The sequence below is a fragment of the Panthera uncia genome, chromosome D1 (genome assembly GCF_023721935.1).
Source record: "Panthera uncia isolate 11264 chromosome D1, Puncia_PCG_1.0, whole genome shotgun sequence".
Taxonomy (NCBI): Eukaryota; Metazoa; Chordata; class Mammalia; order Carnivora; family Felidae; genus Panthera; species Panthera uncia.
Genome location: NC_064808.1, coordinates 13,902,248 through 13,920,108, shown reverse-complemented (window position 1 = coordinate 13,920,108; position 17,861 = coordinate 13,902,248). Strand labels below are relative to the sequence as shown.

Here is a 17,861-nt window from a genome sequence, read left to right as displayed (position 1 = left end):
AGGCAGATTTGCCATCTGCCACTACTCACATCTGATCCTGTGTAAATTACCTATACTCATAATACCTCAGTTTCCTCATTTGTAGAATGAAAATAATAATAGTGCCCATCACAAAGGGTACTTTGTATAATGCGTTGGATACAGGACCTAGCATATAGCACTCAATAGTTAGTTACTGTCATTATCATTATTGAACAACACTGTGCCTGGTATATTTTAGATGTTCCACGAACATTTACTGGACAAAAAAAAAAAAAAAAAGGAAATGTAGAATCCAGCTTCTGCCTGTAGCCTGATAATTATCCTATTCCTGTAGATGAATTCTAACCCTTGTCAAAAATGTCCTTCTGTAGTCAGAGGGACTATAGGAGGAAGGGAGAAGCATTTAGCTGCCGTTTTGGCAAGGACTCCTAAAATTAACTACTCTTCCCTTGGGGAAATAGCGTAGAGGTTGAGTCACCACTTAAATCAAACTGGTGCCTGTCTTGTGAGAACTGAAGGAGTTGAGAAGCAGGGCATTTCTTAGCAGAGCGAACCACAAAGGCAGTGCCTCTCCCTGACTACATCTGTGGTTAGCCACGGGGAGCTGGTGAAATGATGTGAGAAAGTGGATGCGTCCCAAAGACCAAAGTATGTGTGGCTCAGCACTGAGTATAGATGCTCTGAAAAAAAGGCTCAGAAGGCTAGGCTTCAAGAGATTCCTCATCCCAGAGACTTCTAGTCAACTGCTGATGTTTTGGTAACTGGATTTACTTTTCTGGCTTTAAAAATGGCTGCCATGTTCTTAGGGCCTGTAAGTCTCACACCGAGTTCTATAGAAAAAACTTAAAACAAACCCTATAGATTAGATTTACGTGACTCCCACAGAAATAGAAATGTGCTAAGCTGCTGAAAATCTCCTCTCCAAAATCCAAATTCCTCTCAAATACAAAGTGAGTGTGTCTACTATCTGAGATAGTTTGTTTTCTGAACAAGTCAGGCCATGGGGAGAAATCCCAGTCATACACTACATGGGGAGTGTTGGTATGGAAGAGAAGCACATTTTCTTCTTTTTGATTTTACTTCAAGATTTTCTTTTCTGGAAACACTGTGCTTGTTTGTTCGTTTTTTCAAACAGTAAATTTACATAAATTAACATGACCATTACTATGGTTTCTTACACCTCTGATTGAAGAAAGCCCTTCAGTTTAAGTATTGTTGAGTCTGCAAAGGACCAACTCTTGACAAGACTGTAGTTTATAACCCTCAGCACTGACTTAGGCAAAAATGACTTTTGTTTCTGACCAGTTTGTATGTCAGGACTTACTGATTTGTTGGCATTTTTCTCTGATGTTGATCCTAAGGGCCATAATCAGCAGATGAGTTTGATAAAAAGTTCAGATTTCAAGTGCAGTACTTGTTGGAAATATTACAATATACTTACCAAAGCCTTTCTTAGATGACTTTGTAATGTGTCCGCTTCTCTCCTCTTGCCTTTTTTCCTCTTTTCCTTTTTGGTTTTATATTTTCTCCTCTTTATTTCTCTTCCCTTTCTCTCTCTACTTCCCCTTTGTTGCTTTCTCTCAAATGCTTTATGATACCTAATATTAGCTACCACTGTGGGTATAAAATTGAATAGGTCCTAAGACAAGTAAGACACAACAGCGTACAAGGTATTTATTTCAATAGTGAACAAGGTTTACATAAAGTTTCCTATTTCCTGGAAAAATCCATACTTGGTTGTAGAGTCAAGTTTGAGAGGAGTACATTATTTTAAGCTTAGAATATATCTTTAGCAAATCAATTAGTGAATAGACAATAAATCCCACAAATAAAGCAAGCCAACTAAACCAATAGTTGAAAATTTGTGTTAAAGTTTCTTCTAATCACTTGCTTTAAAATTTTTCTTTTTTAAATCTGATGGCCTTTCTTTTTGACACTTATCATGGTTTTGCTTAGTCTCCTGTTTCTTCTCACTTGGTTAGCTTACATTTTCAGAATCTTTGCCCTTTAGAGACGTTCAGAGACAATTTTGAAAGTTTTCTTTAGTGATACTCCCACGAGAACAATAAAACAATATTAACAACAATAGTAAATTTGAATTGATTGTATCTTCACAACACTCCTAAATATAGGTATATTTATTCCCTGCTTTAACAGATGAAAAAACGGAAGCACAGAGAGATAAAATAAATTGATGTTATGTAGTTAATAGGGGTGCATTCCAGTTTCCAATCTAAGTCTTTGGATTTTATTTCATTTCATTTTATTTATTTTTTTATTTGAGAGAGAGAGAGAACATGAGTAGGGGAGAGGGGCGGAGGGAGAGGGAGAAGGAGGGAGGGAAGGAGGGAGGTAGAGAGAGAGAGAGGATCTTAAGTAGGCTCCATGCTCTGTGCAGAGCCTGATGCGGGGCTTGATCCCATGGCCCTGAGATGACGGCCTGAGCTGAAATCAAGAGTTGGATGCTCAACCAGCTGAGCCACCCAGATACCCCTATGTCTGGATTTTAAACCCATTTCTCTTTGCTCTTTAATGCATTTCTACTTTGTCCTTTCTCCTTTATTTCTCCCTCTCTTTCTTTTGCCTCTCTTTTTTTCCCCTTCTGCCTCTCTCAGTGAATGCTTTATGAGTGTTTACTTTTTAGCCAGCATTGGGAATACAAAAATGAATAAGATTACAATTGTGAAGGCACATTTTTGCCTTCAAAGACAATTTGCCTGTTGAAGAATGAGAGAAGAGTATGAGACAATGTGGCTAGTGCCGTAATGACCACTTACTAGCTTCTCTGAGATTGGGTGAAGGTAGCAATGCCATTTTTAGTCTTGAGGAAGCTGAAAAGTTTCCAGACAGGTAAAGTAGGATAAAGTATGGCTTGTGAAAGAATCTTTACGTGTCTTTGAGTCTTTTTTTATAAACTCAATTAGAACAAATTGGATTTTCACTGGTAAACGGGTGCAGCCATTTTGGTGATAAAATACCTATATCTTTGGGTATTTTGAATGTGCCTCATGTATGGCTACATCATGGATTGGCTCTTCCAAATTAATGCATGGTATTTTTTCTTTTCTGATTTTAAAGGTTACACAATCTTGTAGAAAATTAAAACAAATCAGGAAATTATAAAGAACAAAAAATACCACCTATATTGTCACTTGTAAGAATATATAAAATGAAATCATTGACATGGTCTTGTGCTTGTTTTTGCCTTCTGTAAAACTAGAAAAAATAAGGCATTCCATGAAATTTATTCATTAGAAGAAGGCATCATTATTGAGGATGACTTTGAGTATGCGTATGACTTTCTTTTCAGGGAAGTCACTTGTCACCTGAACTGAACTGGTGAAGAAGATGAATAATGTGACAGAATTCATCCTCCTGGGCTTGACTCAAAACGTGGAACTTCAGAAATTCTCCTTTTTTGTGTTTTTAATTGTCTACTTGGTCACCTTGGCGGGCAACTTGCTCATCATGATCACCATCAGTACCAGTAGTGCCCTCGAAACCCCCATGTACTTCTTCCTGTCTTACTTGGCCCTTATAGATGGCTGTTGTTCTTCCTCCATGACCCCTAAAATGCTCGCTGACACTCTTACTGTGAGAAAAATCATCTCTTTTACGGGATGTATGACTCAAGTCTTTGCTGAACATTTTTTTGGTGCTGCTGAGATTATCCTTCTCACAGTAATGGCCTATGACCGTTATGTGGCCATCTGCAAACCCTTGCATTACACAACCATCATGAGTCACCAGGCGTGTGGCCTCCTTGTAGGAGTGGCCTGGGCTGGAGCCTTTGTCCATGCAACTATTCAGATCCTCTTCACAATCTGGCTGCCTTTCTGTGGCCCCAATGTCATAGATCATTTCATGTGTGATTTGTACCCTTTATTGAAACTTGTCTGCATGGACACTCATACCCTTGGTCTCTTTGTTGCTGCCAATAGTGGGTTCATCTGTTTGTTAAACTTCCTTCTTTTGGTGGTTTCCTATGTGGTCATCTTGCTCTCCCTAAAGACCTATAGCTTGGAGGGGAGACGCAAAGCCCTCTCTACCTGCGTCTCTCACATCACCGTGGTCATTTTCTTCTTTGTGCCCTGCATATTTGTATATCTGCGCCCAGTGATCACCTTTTCCATTGATAAAGCTGTGGCTGTGTTTTATACCATGATAACGCCTATGTTAAACCCTTTAATCTATACGTTGAGAAATTCAGAGGTGAAAAGTGCCATAAAGAAGCTCCGGATCAAAAGGTGACTTCAGTGGAAAAATAATCACAACAGCATAAAATCACTTCATATTTTATTTTATTTTATTTCATTTTATTTCATTTTATTTTATTTTATTTTTTTAACGTTTATTTATTTTTGAGACAGAGAGAGACAGAGCATGAATGGGGGAGGGGCAGAGAGAGGGAGACACAAAATCTGAAATAGGCTCCAGGCTCTGAGCTGTCAGCACAGAGCCTGATGCAGGGCTCGAACTCACGGACCGCGAAATCATGACCTGAGTGGAAGTTGGCTGCTTAACCGACTGAGCCACCCAGGCGCCCCATAAAATCACTTCATATTTTAAATGACAAAAGGAAAATAATATAATTTCTATGGTTCAGGGCCAAGTGAACATTATATATAAAAGTGTGTTGATGTTGGCACATAAGTCCTAAGAGGAAAGGCCCAGGCAGGAAATCATTTATCATTTAAAAATATCCTATTTAGGGTTGCCTGGGTGGCTCAGTCAGTTTGGCGTTCGACTTCAGCTCAGGTCATGATCTCATGGTTTGTGGGTTCAAGCCTTGCATCGGGCTCTGTTCTGACAGCTCAGAGCCTGGAGACTGCTTTGAATTCTGTGTTTCCCTCTCTGTCTTTCTGTCCTTCCTTTGCTGGTTCTCTCTCTCTCTCTCTCTCTCTGTCACTCAAAAATAAACAAACATCAAAAAAATATCCCATTTAGATTTATTTATTGGTCATTTGGTTGTCAAACTTTACTTACTTTCAGAATCAGCTGGAATTCTTGTTAAAATGCACATTTCAAGGATACAGCTGTAGTGATTCTAATTCAATGGGAATGTTCTTGAATTGCATTTTAAACAAATTATGTGGATGTTTCTAAGCAGGTGATTTACACATACCCTTTGAGCAACAATGCTATAGATTATGCTTGCATCATCAGCCTATTAATGGATGATCTTGTTAAAGCAATTCCTGGGAAGTAACGAAACTCAGTTCTTAGTAAGTCATGAAATACAAGCTCACTACCTTTGTAACTGCAAAACAAAAATGTAATAATCTGTGAAGATAGAAAAGCTCTCCATATTCTTTAGCTTCACTTTCAATACTTGTAAATCTTTTGCTACATCTGATCTGATTCTCTCTTTTCCTCTCTTGCTTCCAAAGGGAAGGCCTACTATCTATTCTTACTGAATTATTTGGATTACAATTCATTGTTCTTGTAATACTAACTAGTCATTTACATCAAGAACATTATTTTCATGATTTTTCTATGTGAAGGAGATTTTATGTGTCATTTCTATATGTACATTTGGAGGTATGTTATTGTCATTAAGAAAATAGTCTCTAAGTAAGATAGTTCTGAGATCAAAACTTACTTTTGCCACATACAATGTGGACTTCAGCAAACTACAATTCTTTGAGTGAAAGGAGAGTGATAGAGATATTATCAAGGTTAATAACGAATCCTTGTAGATCTTTTATTACCAATCACTTCTCAATAGGTGTTAGTCATGAAATTTATTACTGGAGTCTCTATAACAGTACAGAACCACTTAATCTATTTTTTGAGCATCAGAAAGGATAATACATTGTTTCTTTGTAACTTCTGTGAAGTATAGTACTCTGAGCTCACTGGCCTTGTAAAATTCTGGGGGGGGGGGCGCTGGAATGCTTCCCAACATCCTTGGCTATTACTTTCCCATGCTCTTCTATTTTTCTTATCCCTGTTGGCCTCATGCTTCCTAGACCTTGGGGCCGATCCATTTATGGGTATGATTTTTTTTTTTCTGACAAGTCTGACTTGAAGAGCCACAAAGTCATTGTTTTATGAACCCGAGGTCAGTATAGTGGGCAAGCAGAATATGAACAGAATTAAGTGAGATATTTAATTAAGCAAGATATTTGTTAAGAGTAGATGGTATGGTAGGGTGGTGAGGGTAGACTCCGGAGTACATTTCCTGGGTGGAGTGTGACCTGGGAAAGTTATTTTACCTTTCAACGGTATTTTTTTTTCTGTAAAAAATGGAAACAATAACACCCATTTCATAATGTTTTGGGGTCTTCTAAGTGGGATTATATATGTTAAGTGCTTATGAAAGTTCATGGCACATAGGAAACATTATAAAAGTATACTGCAAAGAAAAAAATTGGTGATGACCCAATTTTTAATACATATAGAATTTTGCTTCTCTCTCTTCCTGAACTAGCAAGGCCCTTGTTATGTCTGGGACAGGACCTCTATGGATCTTACCTTGGTTCCTGTCTCCTTCGTGAAAAAGACATCTCCTTGTATCATCAATACTATGTCAGTTAACTTTTCCCTTGAACTTTAGTTAAGAGTGTTATTGGCTTTTAAGTTATTATTCAGCTGCTGGAAGTCACTAACACTTTAGTGGCAGTTTTGGGTGATGTGGGAAGATTTGGGTTATGGAGTAGACAGAATTAGTATTGAATTCTATCTTGTTAGTTTATGCAACATTGTGTGAATTTCACAGCTCTCAGAATCTAATTTTAATCTTTGTTCACATGTACAGTGAAATGGTAACATTTTTCAAAGGGTAGTTTTAATCATTAGTTGAGATACTGTATGCCAAGTATCTAGTGGGTACTTGTCACTCAGTGGGTACTTAATAAATGTCACTGTCTTTGATGCTCCCTCACTTCTTTGTTTGGGTCCTATTTCTGCCTGATTTAAAAAAGCCCTCTGATTTATACATATTATTGAACTCTAGGTATTTCTATTAGGTCATGAGGCACTTTGAAAATTCTAAGAATAAAGCCCTCAAAATTAATGCAAGATGGATGAGATTACCTCTCTAAAAAAAAATTCACCTTAAAAATGTGAATGTCTCCAAAGCACAGTTAGGTTAAGAAAGACTCCCAAATTTAATAAACTTTTTTATGACCAACAAAAAAATCTGTAGGACAATAATAATTGTAGTAAAAGCGATTGCTACTTATTACGATATGGCTGTTGCTACAAAGGCAAGTTACTGTTTACTCCCCAAAGATCCCTATGAAATAGATAATGTTATTCCTGCTTTCCAGAAGAACTGAAGTGTGGAAAACTGAAATAATTTAGTGTAGGTCGCGGAACTAGAAAATGCCTGAGGTGGGATTTGAGTCTGTGTAGTTTGGCTTTAGAACTTGCACTCTTAAACACTGTGGCATACATCATAATAATGACACGGATCACATAACACTTTCTAGTGGAGGGACATAGGCGATAAGTAAGTTAATGTATATATAAAAAGTTTCGTTCAAGGAGACAAGTGCTTAAAAATGAAAGGATGTGAGGTGATAGTGCCTCAGAAGGCAAGGGACCTCTTTAGGTTTCGCATTCAAGGAAGACCCAAAAGCAAGATTTTACAGCATTTATCTATGTCCAAGAGTGAGCTGAAGATCATGAGTAAAACCACCAGAGAGGAATTTCTGTACATGGGAAGGAGATTTTTATCTGACACGGATGAGTGTCCTTAACAGCTCTCTTCTGACTCAGAGATCACCAAGCGACCTTAACCTTACAATTAGTTCAGCTCTAATTAAAATCAGGATGAAGTGAAATAAAATATCGGTGCTCGAGCAACCATCTTTTCCCAGAACTTGCATGTGCTCCCTGGAAGGTGTCTACTTTGGTGGACTCTTTGGTATAGCCAACAGCATGGATCTCCACCTCCTTGTTTCTTTAACATCTACAATTTTTTTCCCATGTGAAAGCATTTGCTTAAGTTGTACAGCTCTGTACAATCGTCCAGCCCAAACACCTCTCTGTGACCCTATCCTGTATCGATCGTTCTTTCCCTTGTCACCAGCTTCAGCTGCAGTGGCCTCATTTTTGCCTGTGGGCCTTTGAACTAGTTCTTTATACCCCAAGGGCTCTCTCTCTGGACCTTCCTCTGCCTGGATTGTTGTCCCCACTCAGTCTGCAACTCAACTGCCACCTCCTTAGAGGTCTTCTTTAACCACCACGTAAAGACACCATCTCCCTGAGTTGTTCTATGACGGCACTCGCAATTTCTCTACAGCATCTTCACCATCCGATTATCCGATTCACCTGTTGATTCTCTTTTCCAATTAGAACATAAACTCAAAGTAGACGTGTATTTCCAGCACCCGGAATAGAAGTGGCACACAGTAGATGCTTCCTACATACTTACTGAATAAAAGACCATCATCTCCACTTAACCCTTCTAAGAATAAGTGTGTTCTTAAAAGGAACCCTTGTCAACTGGCAGCTCCTGGAACTGATGACTTTTCATTCTTGGTGATAAATTGAAATGGAGAACCTTAGGTCAGTTTAATATATTAGCCGGGGGTTCTTAGCTGATGATGCAGAACCTCTGTAGCTGGCTTAAGTAGAAGGGATCCACGATACGTACTTAAATAGCTTAAGGATATTCGGAAGAGTGGGAATCACAGATTCTAGGTTGAGTTATCAGGAATAGCTTCTGGAAGCACACCTGACTGGACTGGCATGGCAGGGAAGCTGCTGCTTGTGCTGTAACCAAGGCTGCCCTGCCCTGGCTAGACTGCAGTGTGGTACTTCAGTCCTGACCTCAGAGCCACTCTGATGCCTGGAACCACTTATCCCCAGATAACTGACTTCCACTCAAAGACTTGCACAGATGCACCCGGTTGGCAGAACCCATGACATGTCTGCACCCAAGTGGCAGAGGGACAGGGAAATGGAGTTCTTTGGATTCTATCTTGGGAACGTGGATACATACTTTGGAAACTAACACGTGCAGGATGGTTTTAAGTGATTTTTGGGCAGCCACACACTCTGGGTGTTCACAGTTTGGGTTGGAAGATCAAAAAATGGGTTTCATTCCTCCCATAGATAGTTTTAAATGTCCACAAAATCAAAGGGTGTCCTAGTCTCTGTCCTACACAGAGGAGAAGCAGAGATAAAGGACCGCAAGGAAGTTGAGAGCAGGAAAATTGTTGGTACCATAGAATTATTCATATGACTTATTTTTACTGAACACCTGCTCTGCTAATAACTGTGGTTGCTGCTGAAGTAGAAACACAAATGGGTAGAGTCGTCCTTAACCTTGTGGCATTGGCATAGCACAGCATGTGGCTCAGTAGCACTTCTCAAATACCTCTTCCACCTTAATTTTGAAGGAAGCTCTCCTCAATAATAAACAAAAACGCTTGTCTTGCTTTAGTGACTCTCATCCTTTTAAAAACCCGCCTGAAAATGTATTGTGGACTATCGTGGATCTGGCACCATGTGAAGCACTTTGCATACATTATATCATTCAATCATCATAACTTCTTGAAGTTCATATTATTCTTTTTATGTGAGAGGGAAAAATAAAGCTTAGAGATGTTTAATGTCCTCAAAAGTTATGCTACTGTTAAGAAGACTAATCCTCGTCACCTCTGTCCAACATATTGGGAATTCTGTTGAAAATTGCACAGTTGGCCAGGTTTAAAATGGTGAGCTCATTCCATTGTACCTCATATCTCTGTTTGGATCTTGGCTCCAAATGCAGGCCCCCAGGTCATCCAGCATGCATTTGCGTGCTTATCCACATGCATTTACGTGCTTCCTCTTCCTGGACAAAGGTCACATTGAAACAAACTTTATTTTTAGAAAAGTTTTCAGTTTACAGTTTACAGCTATGTGAGCAGAAAGTATGGTGAGTTCCCGTATAACCCTTGTCCCCACATATGCAAATTCCCCCCACTATGGACATCTCACCTGAGAGCGGTACATGTGTTACAACTGATGAACCTCTATTGAAACATTAGTATCACACAAAGTCCATACTTCACGCTAGGGTTCCCTCCTGATGCTATTCATTCCATGGGTCTCAACAAATGTACAATGACATGTATCCACCATTACGGTATCATACAGAGTAGTTTCACTGTCCTAAAAATTCTTTGTGCTCTGCCTATTCACCCCACCCTCTCCCCCAACTTCTGGCCACCATTGGTCTTTTCACTAAGTTTATAGTTTGCCTTTTCCACACTTTTGCATAGTTGGAATCATACAATATGTAGCCTTTTGAGAGTCTTTCATTTAGTAATCTACATTTGAGTTTCTTCCATGTCTTTTCCTGACTTGATAGCTCATCGTTTTAGTGCTGAATAATATTTATTGTCTGGTCGTGCCATAGTTTACTTTTTTCTTCCAAGATTGTATTCAAATTCAAGTTAGTTCACATATAGTGTAGTATTGGTTTCAGGCGTAGAAATGACATATTTATCCACTCACCTACCGAAGGGTATCTTGGTTGCTTTCACGTTTTGACAATTATGAATAAAGTTGCTAGAAACATGTGTAGGTTTTGTTTCTTCTCAGCTTTATTAAGATATAATTGACATATAATATTTTATAAGCTTCACATGTACAATGTGATGATTTGGTACATGTATATATTGTGAAATTATTACCACAATGAGGTAAGTGAAAACATTCACCACCTCACATAGTTACTTTTGTTGTTGTTGTTGTTTTTTTTTGTGTGTGTGTGAGAACGTTTAAGATCTACTCTCAAGTATATAACACGGTATTGTTAACTCTGGTGCCAAACTGATTATTAGATACTGAGAATTTATTCATCTTAAACTGAAAGTTTATGCTTTTTGACCAACACTCCCCCCTTTCACTACCCCTAGCTCCCGCCAACCACTGTTCTGCTCTCTGATTCTGTGAGTTCAACTTCCCTTCTTCCTTTTTGAAGGATAATTTCACAGAGCACAGAATTTTAAGTTGGTGGTGTTTTTTTCTCGCTCTCAACTCTTTAAATAGTTGACTCCATTCACTTCTTTCTTGCGTGGCCTCTGAGGAGAAGAAGTTGGATGTAGTTCATTCCTCTTCTCCTTGGGGTGGTGGTCCCAGCCTATTGACAGAAATGTTATTGCCTAGGAATGCCTGTGGCACACATCTGGGCCTGTATTGCTTACAGCCAAGTCCCCACAGACATTTCCCCCTCTGAGGCCAGAGTTGTGGCTGGATTGGCCCTTGTGGTTCTTATGATTTCAGGACACACTTCACTGTGGCAAAGATGATCAGGGAACTTTGAGGAACAAGATTTATTATGCACTGGTCCTGGAGCCTCCAGGGCATATCAAGGGCCACACCTGAGGAGGTTGTAGGTAGAGGGCAAAAGAGCACACACCTGGGGTTCTGCATTTATTAGGGTCTGGTGGAATGGGGTGGGTATCTAGGGTTTCGTGGGTTCACTATTTATTGACTGCTTTAGAGCATGAGAGTGGGAATTAGATGGAAAGGGAGAAGCAGGGCTACTCAAGTGGTCAGTTATTGAAGTTACCCAGAGCTTCCTGAAAGAGGGAACTTCATGAGTGGGGGTGACTTAATTCCTTGTCTGGTAGCTTTGTCATATAGCTGGCAATATGTTTACTCACGAGGGATGCCTTTTGAAATATGTCTTTGGCAATCAAAAACTTAACGTCAAGCACTTACACTATAATCAAAGAGCTTAATCTCTGGGATACTTACTCCTCTGTAGGTAAGATGTTTTTTCCACTGGCCTCTGTCAAGATTTATAAGTTTATCTTTGATTTTCTGAAATTTGAATATGATACACCTCCATATGTTTTTTTTTTGTTTGACATTTGTCTTATGAGGTATTCTCTGAGCTTCCGGAGGCTTGGTGTTTGACATTAATTTGGGGGGGGAAATTCTCAGTCATTATTATTGCTTCAAATATTGCTTCTGTCCCCTTCACTTTTTCTTCTTATCCTGGTATTCCCATTACAAGGATGTTACCCCTTTGGTAGTTGTCACACAGCTCTTGCGTATTCTGTTCTGGTTTCTTTGTTTTCTGCTTTTTGTTTTTCAGCCTGTTTTCTCTTTGATTTTCAGTTTGGGAAATTTCTATTGCCATGTCCTGAGGCAATGTCTAGTCTATTAATGAGCCCTGTCAAAGGCATACTTGATTTCTGTTAGTCTTTTTGACCTCTAGCATTTCTTTTCGACCCTTCCTTAGAATTTATCTCTTTTTACGTTATCCACCCGTTCTTGGCTTTAGTGACATAGCGGGGCAATGTTCTGTGGTGTATCACAGAGTGTCAGTCGTTGGGTGAGCCTGTGCCCTGGGACTATATAGTTCACCAGAGTTTCTTGTCCAACCTCCCCATAATGTGATAGGTCTAAAAGTATCTTTACATAGAGATGTCCTTTTCAAATTCTAAAATTTGGTTGAAAACAGCAAGAATCAGTCTTGGACACAATGCAGTTGCACGACTCGATGATGTATCTGGTTAGAAGGCAAAAAGTGGCCAATGACTTTGCCTCTACTGGGGAGAAGATGTTACTTTCTTCAGAACTCTTACAACTCTTTTAGGAGGGTTGATAAATATTTCAAGAATGTCCTCTCAAGATCTTGGTACAATTAGTTTTGCCCTAGTACCAGAATAAGATGGCCAGAAAATTGGAATAGTGATTTTTCTTTTTTGAAGTTACTAGAAAAGAAGTTAGTTTCTAGAGAACAGCTTCCCTTTTAAAAAAACTTGTTGCTGACTTTTTATGTCAGATAGGTTTGTTTGCCGTGACGAATTACCCTAATGTGGAAAATTTTTGTCTTTCTGTTTGCATCATGGAATTCCTTTTAAATAGGTCTACAATGAAGTAATAATAATTTTCTGAAGTAATTAGAAGACTGTGTAGAAAATGGATGGACATAGTCATGTGAAGTCAAATTAGTTCTTAAGAACTAATGCAGCTTTTTGTCCTCAGTGGTCACACTGGATGGAAGAGGCATTTCCAGGACTTTATGAGTTAGTTAAAAAGTCCTCCCACTGATTGTGAACAAGCCTTCAAAAGGTAAGTCTGTAAGAGTTAATGGAGGAAGCCAGGCTTTTCAATTGTGTGACTTACTTTATTATACAGGAAATTCTTATAAACTTGAGTTTGTAAAAAATTGAAAAGTTGGAAACTTCTTCTGGAATCACAGATTTGAAGTCAGTCAAAGTTTATAATTACATTTCTGTCACTGAAGGGTGTATGACTTTGAGAAAATTAAGTATTCAAGCCTGTTTTTTCAACTATAAAGTGGGGATAACAGTGCTTGTAATTGTAAAGACAAAATGTTATACACTGAATGTGATTCTATATATATGTGCATATGTAGATATATATGTATGTGTGTATATGTACATATACATATATGTGTATATATACATATATATATAAAACGTCTATGTAAATATGGAAATAGCATGTGATATATAGTTGTACATAACAAGTAATAGATGTTCTTCTTGCAGTGTTAACATTTCCTCTCATCAAAATATTTTGTGCCATGTAATGAGACGGAGGTCGTCTAGGAAGGAATAGGTTTATTGTGGAAAAGTAAACATTTATATTTTTTTAATGTTTATTTATTTTTGAGTGAAAGATAGCACAAGCATGGGAGGGACAGAGAGAGAGGGAGAGAAAGAGAATCCCAAGCAGGCTCCACACTGTCAGCACAGAACCCAGTGTGGGGCTCGAACTCACGAACCATGAGATCATGACCTGAGTTGAAGTCAGACGCTTAACCTAATGAGCCACCCAGGTGCCCCCAAATTTATCTTAATACTTAATTGATACCCATTTGGAAATGTCATTTAGGTAGTTGTATACAGAGAACCATTCATAAATTTTTCTTCCACTTTGAATATGTAAATTACCTTAAGTGATTCTTCACTTAGGAAGCATACTTTATGCATGACTTTAGATGTGTGCGTCTTTCATGGAATTCTCTTTTCTCCTCTCTTGTTCTCTCCTTTGTCCTTTAAAACTCAGCTAAAGTACTGCTTTCTCTGGGAAGCCCTCCCAGATCCCATGTTGATTAATGTGTTCTGGCCCAGGGCGCCCATAATCTATGTGACTATACTTATAGTGACACTTATTAAATTGATCTGTAATGGTCTGGCCACATATGTATGAAATCACTGAGAGTAACAAACTATGTCTTATTCAACTGGGTGATATCAATGTCTTTGACAGGTTTGACATCAATAGTTTTCCATGTGCATTTAAAAATTTTTTTTTACATTTATTTGTTTTTGAGAGACAGAGACAGAGCACAAGTGGGGGAAGGGCAGAGGTAGAAGGAGACACAGAATCCCAAGCAGGCTCCAGGCTGTGAGCTGTGAGCACAGAGCCCAACATGGGACTTGAACCCATAAACTGGGAGATCATGACCTGAGCCGAAGTCAGACGCTCAACCAACTGAGCCACCCAGGCGCCCTTCCATGTGCATTTTGAATTGGATAAATAAAAAAGATTAAGCTTATAATGCACTTAAAACTTTTCCCCTTTGTTTTAAAGGCAAAACTGTTTCTAATAACTGAAGGCAGCACCTATAAGGAATAGAAGAACTAAGTAAATGGAACTAAAGAACAATGTGACTGACTTTGTCCTCTTGGGCCTCACACAGAATCCAAAGGAACAGAAAGTACTTTTTGTTATGTTCTTGCTCTTCTATATTTTGACCATGGTGGGCAACCTGCTCATTGTCTTGACTGTTTCTTTTAGTAAGACCCTGGACTCACCTATGTACTTTTTTCTTGCTAGCTTATCATTTATGGATGTCATTTATTCCTCTTCTATTTCTCCTGAACTGATTTCAAATTTGTTCTTTGGGGAAAATACCATATCCTTCCATGCTTGTATGACCCAGCTATTTACAGAGCACTTTTTTGGTGGATCAGAGGTCTTTCTTCTGCTGGTGATGGCCTATGACCGCTATGTGGCCATCTGTAAGCCCTTGCATTATTTGATTGTCATGAGGCAATGGGTGTGTGTTGTGCTGCTGGTAGGGTCCTGGGTTGGGGGTTTTATGCATTCAGTAATTCAAGTTAGCACTATTTATGGGCTCCCATTCTGCGGTCCCAATGTCATTGATCATTTTTTCTGTGACATGTACCCATTACTGAAACTGGTCTGTACTGACACCCGTGTCATTGGCCTGTTAGTGGCGGCCAACGGAGGACTGATCTGCACAATTGTGTTTGTGCTCTTGCTCATCTCTTATGGTGTCATCTTGCACTCTCTAAAGAACCTTAGTCTGGAAGGGAGGCGGAAAGCCCTCCAGACCTGTGGTGCCCACATCACTGTGGTGGTCTTCTTCTTTGTGCCATGTATTTTCATGTACGTGAGACCTGCTAAGACCTTCCCCGTTGACAAATCAGTGAGTGTGTTTTATACAGTCATAACCCCCATGCTGAACCCCCTGATCTACACTCTGAGAAATTCTGAGATGACAAATGCTATGAAGAAACTCTGGAGGAGAAATGTCACATATCGTAGTAAATGAGCACATCATCCACCATGAAGAGAGTTGTTTGACATTAGGGTTCATTTCTTTAGAATTCAGAAGTCTTCTAAAATCTGATTCTGACTTTCCTTTCTTCAAAGAATTTATGATAAGTATAATTAACGAATGAAGTAGATGACTGTGCTGTAATAAGTGTCCCTCCCTGCTAGAATGTAAGGTCTATATCATATTGTAGATCTCTTCACTTAGGAATGAGTAATGGCTTTCCAGCAACGAATCCATAAGAGGTAATGAATTTGTGAGGAAAAACTAAGTTTTAATCATTTATGCATTTATCTTTTATATATTTTCTGAGACTTAGTATTATTTTTAATTAGATTCTTGTCATAGAATTGTTTTTGTTATACTATTTAAAATATTTAATGATGTATAAGATGTCTTCTTTATTAAATTTCAGTTGTCTTATATAAGAAAAGTTGAAGTGTGACAGGTTATAATAGCAAAAATGAAAACCTTACAGAATAGGATAAATTTCCTACTTATCTCTCAGCAAGGTCTCTAGTCCTCCCCCTTAGAGGCATCACTTAATCTGTTTCTTCAAATTAATCAGGTAATAATCTTTACAAATGCATGTGCAAATGCAAATACACGTATGTATGTTTTTTCTGTATATGTACATGTTTGCTTTTACTATGCACAATTTTAAAAAAATAAGATTTTCATGTTGCGATAGTTTTTATATAGTTTTTATTTTCTTACTTAATTGAAGTATAGTTGACATACTTTATTAGGTTCATGTGTACAACATAGTGCTCTGACAGTTACAGGCATGACAGAATGCTCACCATGATAAGTACAGTTACCATCTGTCACCACACAAAGGTTTTACAACAGTATTTACTGTATTTCCTATGTTGTACTGTACCCTTTGACTTATATATTTTATAAGTGGAAGTTTGTACTTCTTAATCACCTTTACCTATTTCGCCCATCCCCGCCGGTAATCATCACTTTGTTCTGTGTATTTGAGTCTGTTTCTGTTTATTTGATTTTTAGATTTTACATGTAAGTGACATTATCTGCAATGTTGAAGATATTCCATACCAGTCCATGCAGATCTAATTCTTAGCTTTTTTTTTGTACTAGGTAATACACCCTTATAAATATACACTAAAATTAATGTATGCATTTCCCTTCGGATTGTTCCTAACCTTTTTGTATGACAAAGAATTTTGCAATAAATGCATGTCTTTGAAGAGGTGAAAATATGAGTTGCTGGAAGAGGAATTATTGATATGTGTGTTTGAGTCAGTGATCAGGGAGTTAAATGTCGATATTTGTAGTTATTACCAAACTGCCATCCCTGAGGTTCTACTAACAGCCACACTGCTGCTCACAGTCCGTAAGTTCTTTCCACATTCTCAACCACCTGTACCTAATAAATATTTAAGGAATAGAACAATCTGATTAAAGGTATTTTATTTCATTTTGATAGTTAAACCAAAATCCTTTTTCTTTCAAAATCTTTTGATATAATTGAGTTGGACCATCTTCTCATATTTAATATGATATGTATTTAGTTTTCTGTGGATAGTCTACTAATATCTTTGGTATTTTCCTTGCTGATTTTTATGCACTAAAGACGTGATCCATTTTACTATTGTATAAGTAATTATTATTTTTCTGGCTTGTGATATTTTTAATTTTTTTATTCTATTTTTTTTAAGTTCATTTATTTATTTTGAGAGAGATTGAGAGCAAACAGGGGAGGGTCAGTGAGAGAGAGGAAGAGAGAGAGAGTATCCCAAGCAGTGCAGAGCCCAGTCCCAGGGCTCGAACCCACAAACTGTGAGATCATGACCTGAGCCAAAATCAAGAGTTGAACGCTTAACCAACTGAGCCATCCAGGCACCCCTTAACTTTTTTTATACTATGTGGAATACTTCTGTCATGTAAACAATTTTGTCTTACATTTTATATTTAATATATATATTTTTGTTTGTATCTTGCTTAAAAAGACTTTCCTCACTTCATTCATACCAAAGTATTCTTCAACTGTTTTTTAGCACTTAATTTTTAAGCTCTTTTTTTGGTTCTATATTAAAACTGTTGATCCATTGGGAACTTATTTTGATATAGGAGTTAAATAAGGATTGAATTTTAGTTGTGTTTCTTAATTTTAGTAATTTTTTTTATAGTCACAATTATCTTTTTACCATTGATTTGAAATCCTCTTGTATTCTAACATCTTATTTGTGTACCTAATTCGGGATGATTCTGTTTCATTGATCTCTTGATTCATGTCCCAATTGACACACAATATAATTTTCATGATATATAACACATTTTGACATGTGATGAGACTAGTGGTCTCTCATTTCTGTTCTTTTTCAGATTTATGCCTTGTCTT

General features: G+C 38.0%; 2 protein-coding genes across 2 annotated transcripts; both read left to right on the top strand.

The window, feature by feature from the left end:
• Positions 1-3,318: 3,318 nt before the first annotated feature.
• Positions 3,319-4,235, top strand: LOC125916404 (olfactory receptor 4C12-like). Its single transcript, XM_049622587.1, has one exon. The coding sequence runs from the start codon at positions 3,331-3,333 to the stop codon at positions 4,231-4,233; it is 903 nt and encodes a 300-aa protein (XP_049478544.1). The 5' UTR covers positions 3,319-3,330; the 3' UTR covers positions 4,234-4,235.
• A 10,325-nt stretch (positions 4,236-14,560) lies between these two features.
• LOC125916393 (olfactory receptor 4A47) lies at positions 14,561-15,498 on the top strand. The gene has a single exon (XM_049622578.1). It carries the CDS (start codon positions 14,561-14,563, stop codon positions 15,488-15,490), a length of 930 nt encoding a protein of 309 aa, XP_049478535.1. The 3' UTR covers positions 15,491-15,498.
• Positions 15,499-17,861: the final 2,363 nt, after the last annotated feature.

What these genes read in the sequence shown, in the direction of transcription:
- LOC125916404 (XM_049622587.1), top strand. Translation starts at nt 3,331, where the DNA reads ATGAATAATGTGACAGAATTCATCCTCCTGGGCTTGACTCAAAACGTG.
- LOC125916393 (XM_049622578.1), top strand. Translation starts at nt 14,561, where the DNA reads ATGGAACTAAAGAACAATGTGACTGACTTTGTCCTCTTGGGCCTCACA.